The sequence below is a fragment of the Camellia sinensis genome, chromosome 9 (genome assembly GCF_055761805.1).
Source record: "Camellia sinensis isolate YWXY chromosome 9, ASM5576180v1, whole genome shotgun sequence".
In the NCBI taxonomy this organism is placed as follows: domain Eukaryota; kingdom Viridiplantae; phylum Streptophyta; class Magnoliopsida; order Ericales; family Theaceae; genus Camellia; species Camellia sinensis.
The window spans coordinates 47,662,009-47,678,224 of record NC_138969.1 but is presented as its reverse complement, the minus strand read 5'-3'; the positions used below and the strand labels follow the sequence as shown (position 1 = coordinate 47,678,224).

General features: G+C 37.5%; 1 protein-coding gene across 1 annotated transcript; it reads right to left on the bottom strand.

Annotated features, from left to right (window-relative positions):
* Positions 1–3,086: 3,086 nt before the first annotated feature.
* On the bottom strand, positions 3,087–9,480 carry LOC114268088 (putative 2' cyclic ADP-D-ribose synthase BdTIR). Its single transcript, XM_082888970.1, has 4 exons — positions 9,395–9,480; positions 8,904–9,105; positions 4,350–4,780; positions 3,087–3,195 (listed from the first exon to the last, which is right to left on the bottom strand). Exons 1-4 carry the CDS (start codon positions 9,478–9,480, stop codon positions 3,087–3,089), a joined length of 828 nt encoding a protein of 275 aa, XP_082745096.1.
* Positions 9,481–16,216: the final 6,736 nt, after the last annotated feature.

Here is a 16,216-nt window from a genome sequence, read left to right as displayed (position 1 = left end):
GCAAGGAGATAACATGCTTGTGCCGACTTTTGTGAGCCACGGATTTGCTCAATGCTGCGTTCTGTCGGGAAGCGTAACAGTTGATGATGGGTCCTCGGCACGGCCTGCATAGTATGAAACCAAGTTCGTTCCATGATGAGATTATACGGCGATGGCAACTTGACGACCAAGAATTTCACATCCACTGTTCTGAAACCCACTCGAACGTGTAGTGTGATTTTCCCCAACTGGTATTCTGGATTGGCGTTGAAGCCTAATAGTAGATAAGGAGCCGAGGAGAGATCCGATTCGGAGAAACTGAGTTTGGTGAATGTCTTGTAATACATAACCTCCGATGTGCTCCCCAAAATAATGAATACGCACTTCACAGTGAATCGGTTTACGCGCAGCTCAATTACCAATGGATTGATGTGGGAAAGTATCACTCCAGCCAAATCCGAATCATCAAAAGTAATGCTCGCAGCTTCATGGGGTCATTTTGCCGGAGTGAGTTGATTTTGAGGGTCGGGATTCGAATGAATCGTATGCACCGCAGATGACATCGACAGGCTGTATATCATGTAAATCGCACCGAGTTGAGCGGAATCCTGTCTTAAGGCTATTGCCTTGGTTGAGTTGCCTTTTCGGACGTACTGTTGTAGCCTACCATCATGTACCAATTCCTCCAGGTGATCTTTCAATGCATAACAACTCTCAGTATCATGGCCATGGTCCTTGTGATACTCGCACCATCGATCCCGTCTTCTCGTGTCAGGAGGTTCCACCATTTTGAACAGCCATTTGAAGAACGGAAGGTGTTGAACTTTGGACATGACCGCGCTGATCGGCTCTGTCAACTCCGTATATTTCTTGTCGGCGCGCCTTGTCCGCCTGCTGTCAACTTGCAGTTGTTCATTTTCTCGGTGAGAGCATTGGTCGTTTGATCGGCGAGAATCCCGTCTCTTGTCCCGTTTAGCCCGATGCCGTGGTTCAGGGCTCTGAGGTGGTACAGAATTTAACGGCTAAACAATTTCAGAGGGGGCCGTCTTGTTGGCCACATTTTCGGCTTTAACCCGCAAGGCATCATCCTCCACTTTGCAGTATTCCTCAACTTTCTTCATCAACGACCAGACTGTTTTGGGGGGTCTTCTAGTCAAGGAGCTGCGAAGAGCACTGTCAGGATGCAAATCCATTTTGAAGGCAGTGATGGCCATGGAATCGTTGCAAGCGTCATCGACAAGATTAAAGCACTCCCAATAGCGCGCCGAATACGCTCTTAGTGTTTCTCCTGGCTGTATCTGCATTGCCCAGAGAGAGTCGGCCTGTTTCGGCTGGACCTCGTTGCTGATGAATCTGGCCCTGAAAGATTTATATAATTGATGGAAGCTTTTGATTTAAGCCGGCTCCAGTTTATAATACCACCTGACAGCCAATGGTCCCAAACTGTTGGGGAACATTCGGCACATGAGGGCCTCGTCGTCTGCATGCAATGTCATGGCTTGCTTGTAGTGACGGATGTGATCGGTGGGGTCTGATTTTCCATCACAAAGAGTGAACGATGGAGCTTTGAACTGTTTGGCCAGAACCGTCCTTGCGATCTGTCGCACAAAGGGATCATACTGGTCTTCTTCATCTAAACTATTTCTTCTTCGCTTATGCCTTATACGTGGACGTTCTTCAGAGGAGCTGGAAGTTTCGGCTCGTCCCCTCTTCTTGGGCTCCAGGATAATGAGTCGGAGTCGCTATCAGTGACTTCTTGTCGGGCTCGAAGTCGTCGACCACATGTATTAAGAGGTCGTTCCGGATCTTGGCGTATAGCTTGTTTGGATTTTGCCACTTCCAAGGCCAAATCCTGACGTAGACGTTTGTTTTCAGCGATCATGTTCTCCAACCTCTGTTCGTTTTGTTTTGCTTGTTTCATGATTGCTTGCATTGTCTCATGCTCTGAAGTCGAGGGTGAGGCGAAGTTCAAAGCGCATCTTGCGGCAATAGTCTCCGGTCCAAGCATGTTTGTTGGAGTGAGGTCGTCTCTCTGTGTGGTTTTGTCAGTGACTATTGGAGGGTCTTCCGTTGCGCCCACCATGGATGTTTTTGAGTATTCCCACAGACGGCGTCAATTGTGGTGATGTGGTTTGGAAATACTCTTCAGATCCTGGGGGACGCTCATGATCCTCAGCTAGTCACCTGAAAAGGAATAAACACTCCAGTCGAGGGTGCCGGAATTAGCACTCCGACGGGAAAGTCAGTCTCTACTCTCTAGATTATTTGTATTTGAAGTTAGGCATAATGGTTCTCACATACCTTTCTCTGACTAATGATCCTGTATTTATATTATTCTCTTTGGGCCTTAGGGCCTGGCCCATCCTCGATCCTTTACATGTGCTTCTACTCGGCCCTTGTTCTACTGGTTGGAATGCCGATTATTTTATTCGGCTCTTCAATTGACCAGGATCAATGCCGAATAAATGTTGTGTCCCGAATTGAACTCGTCCATTCATCCCTATTGATCCGATGAAATTCGGCTCCCACAAGGCTTGGTTTGGCATCTTCAATAAAAATTAAAAAGTCAAAAAGTCACTATCCTATTTAAGTCACATCATCCTATTTAAGTCACATCACTTTTCTACCACATCACTTTAAACCCAACCCATATTTTATAAAAAATCAAAAAGTACACTTTTTTATCAACGAATTCATAAGTGTGCTTGATACACACACATATATATATATATATATATATATAGAGAGAGAGAGAGAGAGAGAGAGAGAGAGAGAGAGAGAGAGAGATTATTGAATCATTAACACATTTTACAGCTTACAAGAAAGGAAAACAAAATGAATTTTTACAATCTTGAAAAAGGTCCATTCATGAAGTATAAATGAGTTAGCAAGTAACCCTAATTCTTGCCCTATACAAAGAACCACATAATTGATTAAGAAATTAAATATATATATGAATCAAAAAATTAATTAATTAAGAAATTAAATATATATATATATATATATGAATCAAAAAATTAATTAATTAATTAACAAATGAAGGCATTTCATGCCTATTTTGAGCTTAACGAAGTCTTCTCGCCCTAAGTACTGTCGTGGATCATTCTTCAACAATATTTAGCATACATCTGCTTCTGCCCTACTCGATCTCCTTCAACCTCTAGCATGTTCATCATCACCGCACGCGAAGCATTCCTTACGAGCTCAGACCAATCCCTACATAAATCAAGCAACAATCGATTAGAGGTGTTTAACGGTTAAAGCAAAAATATGTGGTAAAGTACATTCTTGATCTCCAAAGTATGTATGTTGTATTGTTTTAGTTTTCGATATTTTAATTGTGTCAATTTAATTCACAACATATATACATTATAAAAAATTAAGATTTTAGATATCGAAATTTAGAGAAAAAATTATTTTTTATGGACCAAATATTTTTATTGCGAAAAGTATTGTCATTATATTTTTAACAATGAAAATTGGACATTAATAATAAATTATTATCCTTTTGGGACCAAATTTTTTGTCTGAAAAAATAAATCATTTTGAGACTAAATTATTTTGTCTCTAAAAGTATTAGTTACATTTTCAATATTGTCGCTAAAAGCCTTATTTTTTAATTTTCGGAACGATCTTTTATCGACTATTCTTATGATGATAGAAATTAATCCTTAAATATTTTTTGTAACAAAATTTTTACTTTTAGAAATCAAAAACTTTAGCCTCTGAAACTCTTATATGTTTTTTTTTTATCAGTAAACAAAGACTTTATTGATAAAAAATGCACAAAACATGCAAAACAAACATCAACACCCAAGATTGGTGAGGAACCAATAAAAGCACCGAAAAAAAGAACAGAAAAAAGACATAACATTAATACACCAACATTAATAAACCTAACAACCAGCAGAATTATTCAATTAATTATGTTTAAATGGTTCCCTATTTTCGTCCAAATTGTCATTTAGAATTATCTTAATTTGGACAAAAAATACACAAAAACGGAATTGGGACATTTATGTTGTATTTAGTTGGGAGATTTGAGGAGAGATTTGGAAAGGGAAATGGAAAAGTTAGGTGAAATGTGAATAAAATATACCTATATTTCACCTAGTTTCACACAACTTTTCCCTTTCTCTTTCTAAATCCCTCTCCAAATTCCCCAACCAAACACAGCATTAAACACAAATTAAATAAGATGGCTACTAAAATGACATAACTGAAATATCAGGTACTAAAATAAAACATAAAGCATATTTTAAAAACTAGTAATAAATAATTTGATCATATAGATAATAATAAACAGTCGTAGATGTAACAGTAAAAAAGAACAATATGATCGCTACAAAGAGAAGGTTGTGTGTGCTTACCCATTCGATGAATCAAATGTTAATCCAACGGTGTGCTTGGCCTCCTCAACCGCCTCCTTAAACCGAACCAGTTCCTCGGCAGGACAGCTTCCATTGTTGATAACCCGAAGCTCGGAAGGTTTTACATCAACAAAAATAGGTATAACCTTCTTCCCACACTCCATGATCATACTCAACTCATGCAAACAAAAATATGACTGACAATAATGTGGCGAAAACACCGCGATCCCAACCTTACAATCACGAATCGCCACGTTGATCTTCTCAAACAACTTGTCCCCTGGCTTCATGCTCTTGCTGTCCAAAAATGGTCTCAGCTTCAGCCTAACCAACTCATCATATATCAACCCTGCAACATTTTTGTTCGTATCGATCCGCCTATGGTTGATGAAGACATCACAGCAGCTAGGTTTAACGGTTCGGATATGATTCTGATAACGGAGAATTTGTCGGCACACAGCCTTGGATGATGATGAACTTTGCACGGCTCGTTAGAGAAGGGGTGTTTGAAAATTGACTTTTTTTAATAATTTCTATACTTTTTATAAAAAGAGGTATAAACAATTTGTAATATTTTTTGGCTTTTCAATTAAAAACCAAGATTCCCAAACAATGGCTTAATAAAATAAATAAATAAATAAAATATCTTTAATATTTTGTACAATATTTGTAATTTGGTATGTGTATATATATATATATATATATGATGTTTATTGTAGTTGGAGAAAGTGGGTAAAGCGGTTATTTATAGTCTGAGATCATTTGATTAATGACTGGAATGCAAATTGATTTTCCAGGAAAATGGAATTCAAATTGATTTTCCAGGAAAAGGGAATTCAAGTGATCAGATTCAGATTGGACTTTGAGAAAATTATACACTTTGGTATTTGAATTGAAAAGACAAGACGAAAAGAGTTAAAAATTTTGAATATTTTGACTCCCTAGGCGTTGTATGTGTTTAATCCTTCAATCACGCATCTTTTATTTTTATTTTTTCTTATATCTGTTTCTTTTGAAATTTTCAAAAACAGTTTTTTTTAATTTTTATTAGGTAGTATATTTTTAGCATTTTAATCAATTTTTTAGTATTTTAAAAATTCATTTTTAATCTAGATACACCTATAAAATTTATAAAAACGTCATTAAAAAATTCATTAAATAGAACAAAGTATGAAAATATACTAAATTTTTGAAATTTTTTTACATAAATTTCATACTTTTTAAGTATATTTAAATTAAATAAATCTAAAAATTAAAAAAATCACTAAAAAAAAATCAGATTGAAAACTCAAAAATTATTTTTAAAAACTCCAAACCAGGTAATTTCCCATACGTATATATCATTTAAAATAAAAATTACATACATATTGGACAGTTGGTGATATGTATTATAGAAATTCACGACTTGATTTGCAAGCGGTATGATAATACAACAAATAGGACTCATTCAATTGAGAGTAATACTAGAAATTCGAAAAATTTTACTATAATTTTTTTCAAATGTCTCATATGGATGTAGAACCCACACAATGTAGGTCTCATGTGGGTCTCACACCAATGTGAGGCATTTGGTAGGATTTTTGGGGTCTCTAGCATTTTTGTTCAATTGATAGGAGACTATTTCACGAGATAAGTGTTGTTCAAATTGTGGAATTAAATAAATAGATTCACGAATAAATTAAAAATATATATATACCAATAACACATACTGAGAATTACAACTAAATTACAACAGAAATACATAATACAATAAAATGGTAAATAAAGCAAACCGAAGCCTGCACGGTAGCAGTTTCCTTAAAACAGATTTTGCCGCCTCACGGGTCGAGTGCTTGAGGAATTCCGGCGTCGGTCTCCCAGGATATGACGGTCAAAAACCAACTACGGAAAAAGCACTTTCTGTCTAGCTTAGCGAACAAAACCATGGCAGCACTCTCTCACTGTAGGAACTTTCTAACAAACTGCCTTGTAAAAAGGAAGCAAAAATTTCTGTGTAGAGACTTGACAGGAGGGTCTTAATTTATACATGTATAGGGGAGAGAGGAAGAGCCTCCAGCCTTTATGGCTGGTCATTAAAGCCCCATTAACCAGCATCTATAGCCCTTTTTCAAAAAGTTGAAAAGTTTGGATGCCCAAAGAATTCATACCCTTTAGCCAAGAAAAAATATTTAAATACTCTTAAAAATCTCATTCATGAATCTAACATCCTGAGGCAATTTCTTGACAATTTCTTATTCAATTCTCAATGGTTTTTGGCCCATTTGGACGCAACACAATAGATGGTTGGGACCTATTTTAATATTTAATTAAAGTCACCAAAAAATCATTTTTTTTAACAATCCCCCACATGAATAAAAATTGACCGAATGACTCAACAAACGGATATCGTTCAACAATAAAGACTTGGAGAGAGTTCAACGGACTAACCCCAACATCAGAGAAGATAGCTTTTGGCTTTGAACCTCTCCCAGTGAAAACCTATCGAGTTTACAGGCTGATCAGTGAATATGACATCTTGAACTGCTCTACCGTTTATGTAAACTAAAACAATAGATCTCACACGGGAATTACTCTTACCACCATTCTGTTCTCACTGGTGTGCCCTGTATGGCCCTGAGCACTAGCCTGGTTCAGCGAGTGGTTTCAAAGAATCTTGGCCTGCCCAATTCTTCTAGAAGCGGCCCCACTTCACATTCACAAAAGTGACTCTACTTGAGTATCCTGCTATACTCAACTCAACAGCTTAATACACTAGAGTCATTAAAAGCTCAGCTTAACCTCTACACTTGCAGGTATCACTGATAGAAGGAATGGCGAGAGGTTTAACTTCCTCAGGGACATACCACCGTTACACGCAATTATGTTGTCCCATTGAATGTAGATCTTGGGATCTCCAGTCAACTAGGTTGGGTTTCCATTCCGGTAACTTACAAAGGCCTTAACCCCATTCCTTTTGATGACGTTTCGACTAACACTCGATTTAACCCTTTGGTTAGCGGATCCGCAAAGTTGTCCTTAGACTTTACAAAGTCTATAAAAACAACTCCATTTTAGAATAGTTGTCAAATGGAATTATGTCTACGACGGATATGTTTAGACTTTCCATTATACATATAGCACTGTGCCCTACTAATTGCAGATTGACTATTACAATGAATACAAATAGCTGGCACAGGTTTAGACCAACGTAGCAAATCTTCAATGAAATGGCAAAGCCATTCAGCTTTTCCCGCTGCTTTATCAAAAGCAATAAACTCATATTCCATCGTTGATCTAGATATACACGTTTGCTTGGAAGATTTCCAAGACACGGCTGCTCCACCAAGACTGAACCATATCCACTAGTGGACTTTGAGTCCTTCATACCTGATATCCAATCGCATCACTATAACCTTCTAGTACCACTGGATATCGAGTATAATGCAGCCCATAATCCCGAGTGTAGCGTAAATACTTTAACACCCACACAATGCCCTTCCAATGAGAAGCATCGGGATTACTTGTGTATCTACTAAGCCTGCTAATCGAGTAAGCTATATCCAACCTAGTACAACTCATCAGATACATTAAATTTCCAATTACCCGTGAATATTCTAACTGAGAGATACTCTCTTTATAATTCTTGGTAAAATGTAGACTTAAGTCTACAAGTGTCAAGTATCTTATCAACATAATGAGACTGAGAAAGTACAATTTCGCCAGATGTTCTGGTAATCTTAATTCCAAGAATAACATTTGCAATGCCCATATCCTTCATGTCAAACTTAGAATTTAATGACTTCTTGGTAGTTTTAATCATTTTATCATTACTACCTATAATGAGCATATCATCAACATATAAACACAAAATGACATAACCTCTGTCAGTGTCTTTGATATAAACACACTTGTCACATTTGTTGATTCTAAACCCACTTGACAACATTAAGTTGTCAAACTTCTCATGCCATTGTTTAGGCGCTTCAAACCATACAATGATTTGACAAGTTTACAGACTTTTTTGCTTTGCCCTGGAGCTGAAAACCCTTCAGGTTGCTCCATATAGATTTCTTCATTCAAATCCCCATTTAAGAAAGCTGTCTTGACATCCATCTGGTATATCTCCAAATTACGCAAAGCTGTTATCGCAATCACCATGCAAATGGATGTTATCCTAGTTACAGGTGAGTACGTATCAAAGTAATCCAGAGCTTCTCGATACTTGTACCCTTTGATAACGAGCCTAGCCTTATACTTGTCAATTGACCCATCGGCCTTAATCTTTAAAAAAAAAAAAAAAAAAAAAAAAAAAAAAAAAAAAAAAAAAAAAAAAAAAAAAAAACCACTTGTAGCCTAGGGCTTACTACCTGGAGATAAATCCACGAACTCCCAGGTGTGGTTCTATAAGATGGAGTCAAGCTCACTTTTGATTACTTCTTTCCATAAAGGACTCTCAGGAGAAGTCACAGCTTCGTGGAAAGTTTGAGGTTCATTCTCAACCATATAAGTCAAGAAGTCTAGATCAAAAGACTTGGACATCCTAGCCCTTTTACTCCTTCTAGGTTCATCTAAAACCTCAATTTGATCATCACCTTGATCATCAACATGATCATCATCACTAGAAAGCTCATCAAATTGCTCCAAAGATCTCGGAACCCCTTCATAGATTCGGCAAGGAAAAATGTCTTCTAAGAAACATGCATTCCTTGACTCGATGATGGTATTCCTGTGAATGTCTGAAGTTTCAGACTTATGTGCAAGAAACCGATATGCACTACTATTATGTGGATAACCAATGAATATACAATCCACGGATTTCGTGCCCATCTTAACCCGTTTGGGTGTAGGAATCGCCACTATTGCAAGACACCCCCACATTCGTAAGAATTTATAAGGAGGCTTAACGTCTTTCCATAACTCATACGAGATCTTGTCCACTTCGCTTCAACACAAGTTTCACACTTATGTTTTGTCAGAACGACCTTGTCGGACTCAAAAACCATGCGAAAACATGTTTACTGAGAAGGGACCTTGAGACAAGATTCTTACGAATGTCCGGAACATACAGGACTTCGTTCAAGGATAGCTCTTTTCCTGAGGTTAACTTCAGGACCACCTTTCCCTCAACAAATGAGGTAGTAGAGTTTCCCATAATCAACTTCTCACCATTTGTAACCAGTTCAAAATTTGTAAACAGCTCCTTCTCGAAGCAAATGTGGCATGTAGCCCTAGTAAAACTAAAACTCCTCGCTACCACAGTTGTAGCACTTCCCAAAGAACCGATAACCAGGTTCCCGCGGCTTGTATGCCAGCTTCTTTGCAACACCACCCCTTGGCCCCAGCATAGAGCCCTTGTTCACGGGGGGCTTCTTCCTCATCCTAGAAAATTTGCCATGCTCAATGACATTGGCCTTCACTGAGGAGGTACTCCCTCCTTTCTTTCTATTATCCTCCTCAATTCAAAGTCGGATAATCAAGTCTTCTTTGTAGAATTTATACAAAGTCTTTTGGCCTTTTCCAAAAATCCATACAATGTCTTAAACAATTCATTGTGTCACAATGATTATGAAACTCTCAAAATCATATCACAGTAAATACATTCCCAGAATGTCATCAACCGAATTAGGCACCTAAATATATTTGGTCCAACCTATCACTCTGAAGCCAATAGCCTTACTATTAGGAAACACAAATTCAGTGTTCAATAGTCTACTATTTGGAACTTCATAACATGGCTAGTAGTCTTATCACTAGGAATTACTAATTTTTCAGCATGTGGTCAGTAGACTTTCTACTACTAGGCATCACAATGTCTTAACCTGTGATTAGTAGTCACTTTACTACTAGGAATCACAACGTCCTGACATAGGATCAATTTACTAGGAATCATCACGTCTTGACATATGACCAGTAGCCTCTCCACTACTAGGAACCATGATGTCTTCACATGTGATCAGTAATCTGTTCACTACTAGGAACCACAATCTCATAACTGTATAGCCAGTGGTCTAACATCTTCTAGGAATCACCAGTTTTCTATCTCTGTGATCAGTAATCTTGCACTCACTAGGAGCCACTAATTTAAGAATATATTTAGAATTTAAAAATCCAAAAAATATTCACCCACTATAACAGGTTGTCTCATCTTTGCTTTCAAGCAAAGTCACATAGCAATCATAAATGCTATAAATATCACAAGGATACCATATTAATTGCCTCTGATCAATTCAGAGATATTTTAATGCAATCTTATGATTTCCTTTAATCATACTTGATCTCTCAAGATCTTCCTTTAAGAATCTCGCAAGCCTAAGGTTGTCAGGTGGAACAACATTTCTTTTTGTCACATTTTGAAGCCATTTTTGAAACATCACAACAAAATTTCACTTCTGTGATTCTAGAAATTAAACTTAACCCTTAGAAAATCCCTCAGATGAAAATTTAATTCAAAACTAGTCTCACCATTTAACCTAAAATCAAACATGGTCAGGAATGTTCCCAGGAAGACTGGAGGGGTCACATCGGTCCCACTTAAAACCCAGTTAACCTTTTGGCAAAACATTCAAGAGCATGTTGACTCCTAGTCCATAGGAAACAATTTTAAAATTAAGATTTCCAGGGGATAAACCAAGTTATAACAAAGCGATTCCCAAGCAAATAAAATTTGTTACTAGAATTACACCACTCATAAAAGTTAACCGATACTCTCGGAACTAAATCCATTATTTCTGAATAAAACAGAAATATTTTAGCTAATGCTAAAATTTGGTTTCCTTTCTCAAAACCAAAAATACTTTGGACATAATCAGATTATAACCAAAGACTTGCTCCAAACTTGGTTTTCCAACACTTTGGGAACAAAATGATTAAACCCAAAGACTTCCTCAAACTCCAAAGGTTTGAAACCAAATCCGTCTTAGTTGTCATTTTTGAACAAATAAGAACTATTCTTTAACCAAAGCTAAACACTTTGGTTTCTATCACAGAAAACCAAATCAAGTTCCAAACTTACAAGCAATTTAAAAATTGCTATAACAATTACACGCATATAAAATGTTTCTAACAAAACAAGCAAATAAAACTTGCTACCACAAATTGGTAAACAAACCAACTAAATCTTAAGCAAAACATGATTCAACATTTAACTAAAATAGCCAATTCATAAGGATTCTATTTAGTCCAAAAGCCTTTCCATGCTTTGGTATTCCTATTCAACACAAAAGTTAGTAGTCCAAACATTTTTGTTTTTACATCCCAGATACTATTTATTTGGTTTTGTATTTGTTTTTCCATTCCTTTTCGCATAAGTATTTCTATAAAGAAAGTTAGTAGAAAAAACCACAAAAAAATACAAAAAAAATAATCTAAGCAAAAAATAAATATAATAAATAATTGAAACCATCTAGCCAACTATTTATAAAATTAACCAATAAATTAAAATGCCAATTAAATTAAAACTTTAAAATAAAGTTCAATAGTCATGAGTTATGAATGAAATTAATTCATAATAAACATTTAAACTAATAACTCCAAATAAATAAGTTAAATTCAAAGTTAATGCACCCAATTAAATAATTCAGATTAATGCACCCAATTAAATTACACAATATGCATGTACATAAATTCATACAAGTTACAAAACTCTATAACTCTAAAATACATTAAACTAAAATTAATAGACAAGAATTATAAATAATTGTTAGAAACCAATAACCATTTAGCAATTAACATGCAAAAAATTTTAAATATTAAATCATGTAAGAAAACTAAAAACTAGAAACTAAATAACATGTCAAAACTTGCATAATTTACAAATATTGAATTTCCAGGAAAAAAACCAATGGACTAAAAACCATAAAATTGAAAGTCTATGAGCATGCGTAAATTTATTTAAAAAAAAAAAAAAAAAGGCATGCAAATCATATTAAAAAAGAATGGAAGCAATCAACTATAAATTATCTAATAAACGTAAACTAATTATCTAATAAATTGGATTTCAACCATAGACAATGAGAAGTAAAATAGTAGCATGCAATCGTATGAATCTAATTATATAATTTATGAAAACATCGAAATCTGTTTTAAGCTTGTTGTTCAAATTGTGGAATTAAATAAATAGATTCACGAATAAATTAAAAATATATATATACCAAGAACACATGCTAAGAATTACAACTAAATTACAACAAAAATACACAATACAATAAAATGGTAAATAAAGCAAACCGAAACCTACACGGTGTAGACGTCCCCCGAACGCCCCGGGAGGAACGAGCTCCCGTTCTGTTCATTTGGGGTCACTACAGCTCAGGACTCTCAAATTGGTCACGGTTCTAAGTCTGAACCAAATAGTCCAAATCCGGCAAATCGTTTTGAGAAAACAGATTTTTAGAAAAGAAGTGCCAAACATGGACTGTTTTGCTAGATACAGAGTCGCCACCTAAATGTTTTTTAATGGGAAATTTAGGAAACCCTGACTCGGTACCAAAGGCCACGTGTCCGTCATCACCAAAGTTGCCTCGGCTTGGGAACTTGGGTACGATTGGGGAAGGTCACTTCGTGAGCACGCCCGCTCGCCCGATCAAAGATCGGCCTCTACTAACCATGATATCTATTTTTGAAAACTTTGTGTATCCTTATTCCGGTTATTAGCCTAGGTTACTATGTGATGCACACAGCATATAAGTATAGACTGGGTCGCCCGAATTGGAACAAAACATTTCATGCTTGTTTATTTGAAAGATGGTTTGCTACTCCCAAGTAGGCTTAAAATGCAGATTTTGCCACCCGCAGGTGGGCTTAGAAAAGATGGTTTTGCCACTATCTAGTGGGCTTAAAACAAACAGTTGATGATTTATTCCAATCCAAGTAACCCAACCTTCACCCACAGGCATTCAGGCAGTTATATCACATAAGCATATAGCCTCATGGTAAGCATGCTATTCATGGCAGTCACTCACACGCATGCAAGGATGCTAAAGCATAAAACTCACCGAGTACTCCAAGCCAAAACAAAAACTCATTAGAATCATGCATGAATCCTAAGTATACAGAAATGCCTAATGCAACATATGCAAGAATGCAAACTATAGCAGGCTCGGCTATTCTAAACATGGCATATGGAATGCTACAGCTAACATGTATTCAACTTGGAATTGAAATACAAATGCAGTTAGTATGATGCGCCGAGCCCGGTGCATGCAAAACAGATGAATGATACAAACATGCTGTCATACTGTATGCTAATTGAAATATGCCCTAATCTAACCATCATAAGCAGGTAAATAAAAGGGAAGAAAGACGTGGGGTTGGAAGACATACATCACACTCACGCACACTTATTACAATTATGCCCTCGCACAGAGGGTCCGAATAAATATACAGTCCCAAATAATATAGTCCAAATGTATACAAAAATCCTAATTAATTTACAAATTAATCAAGAAAATAAATAAACTGGCATGCAAGCCAGGGACTGCCTTGATTCCATTCCGGGTGATGAATGATGCATGCCCGGGTTGCCTTTGCGCGGAAATCCATGACGATGCCCCAATTAGCCTCTGTTTGCACCTGTTCTTGAAATGCGTGCCAAGCCTTGGAAGACCGCTGATTCTTGATTTACTGCAACAGAGAGCAGGAAAGGAGCATAGCAATGTATTTTCACAAATGTATGCATGTCTCGATCCTCGTGCCACCAATCACGCATCTCGATGCATGATGACCGAGGAGTCGAATTGTGCAACTCAATGTAGAATGAATGCACAGATAAACACAACAAGACCTAACTCCATCGTGGGTAATCTGGAGTGTCGGTGACTGGGGAATTGAGACACGTTCTGTCACTCGGAGTACGAAACGTACCTCGTTCCCCGTGCTCGGGCTAACTCCTATCCCGAACGCGATGCAATATGCATGACATGCATGAAATGCAACTAAGATACAATCCTAACATACATAATGTTATGGAATGGCATACACGCTGCACGAGGTAATACACAACCGAGCATACACAATGCTATGGATGAAATGGCATACGCAATGCAATAATGGGCTTACACCAACATGAGAGAGCCTCAGCCACACTCACATAGGAGGCCATCAGATTGCACGCAAACCGAGGACCGACCCTCAGGCACCGAAATGCCACTCTAATGAGACATGGAAAAACATGGAATATGGCACACTATAATGCAAAAATCAGAAGTAAAATGAGATGCAAAACAGCCCCGAAACCCGGTAAAATGAAACCCGATGCATGGAACGAGCCCCGAAACATGGATTTTGGTGCATGAAATGGCTTATAACTATACAATACAAACATAATTTGAACATGAGATGAAAAGATAGAAGCAAGGAAGCCCCTAGAAAAGCATTTTTACAGTTTAAAGCATGGCCAAACAGTGAGCACAAGTTGGGCTAAATTAGCATACAAAAGTGGCCCTAAATGTGAGATAATGAAGCAACTCACAGCTGCTGACCCCAAACAGATTAGGACCCTTCAACAAAGTTGAATAGGGGCCCAAAACATGATCTTTTACAGTTTATGGCAAACCACACAAACCAGCACAGGTATGGCTAAACTCTCATGCAAGAAATGGGCCAAAAGATGGCCAAAGAAGCAAGTAGTGGTTGCTGGCCTTAAACACAAAGGGGCCCTTCAACAATGTTGAAGAGGGGCCAAAAATAATGCATTTTACAGTTGATGGTTGGACCCAAAACAGTATGAAAATATGTCCAAAATGCTATGCAAAATGAGGCCAAAAAGAGGGATATAACACAAAGTATGTAAAATATGCCTCAAACCATGAAAGACCCTTAATGAAACATGAATAATGGGTCAAAATAAGACTGTTTTCAATTCTAAAAAGAGCCCAAAAATAGAAGCACAATAGGCTAACAAATCATGCAAAAATAGAGCCAAAATGGAGATATAAAGGCAAGTGGCACATGGAGGTCCCAAACAGTGATGAGCCCTTCTTCAATGTTGAATAAGGGCTCAAAATAAGCCTATCTACAGTTTACATCATGCTCCAAAAAAGATCACACATAGGCCAAAAAATACTATGCAAGATTATGGCATACAAAGGGGTAATGAAGCAAGTGCAAGATGGGGGTCCCAAACAGGGTAAGACTCTTAAAAAAAACGTGAAAAGGAGCTCAAAAAAATGCCACTGTCAGTTAGGGCCGGAGCTCAAAACAACAAGCATGTATGACTTATGTATTGAACAAAATATGGACCAAAAGAGGGGAAATGGAGCTTACCCTTGAAGACTTGACTTTGGCACCCTTTTGGCTTGAGATGTAGCACTCCTAGGCCTTGAAGAAGAGCCTCCAGCTACTGGAAATGGAGTAGTGGAGGTGATGCTAGGTAGTGATGAAGAAAAAGGGGTAGAACTTGGTTGTTTGAGCTTGAAAGAGAGAGATGGAGGGAGATGTGTATACAAGGCTTTTAGGTAATTTTTCCAACCTCCAAACCAGCAGCTGGAGCTGCTGTTATAAAGGCAAAAAGGGGGGGGGGGAAAAGGGGGAAAAAATGGAGGGAAAACCAACCAAGTTTCCCTCCAAAAAGGCAACCCCCTCTCGGATACCAAATCCGGGGAAAATGAATACATATTTGTAATGTACCAACGCTAAGGATCATGGCCGGCCAATTATCCAAGCTTCAGGTGGCCGGCCGGCCACCTCTTATGGCCGGCCGGCCAAGGGTCAAAAAGGTCAATGAGAATTAGTAGCCGACCATATGATATTGGTGGTCTCCCATGTGTATACAACACAACCATGTGGTCAAACACTGGAAAAAGTGACCCAGGAGAGAGAACAACCCACTTTTAGGAGGGGTTCAAAAGGGTCAAGCAACATTAGTGGCCGGCCATATGATATTGGTGGCC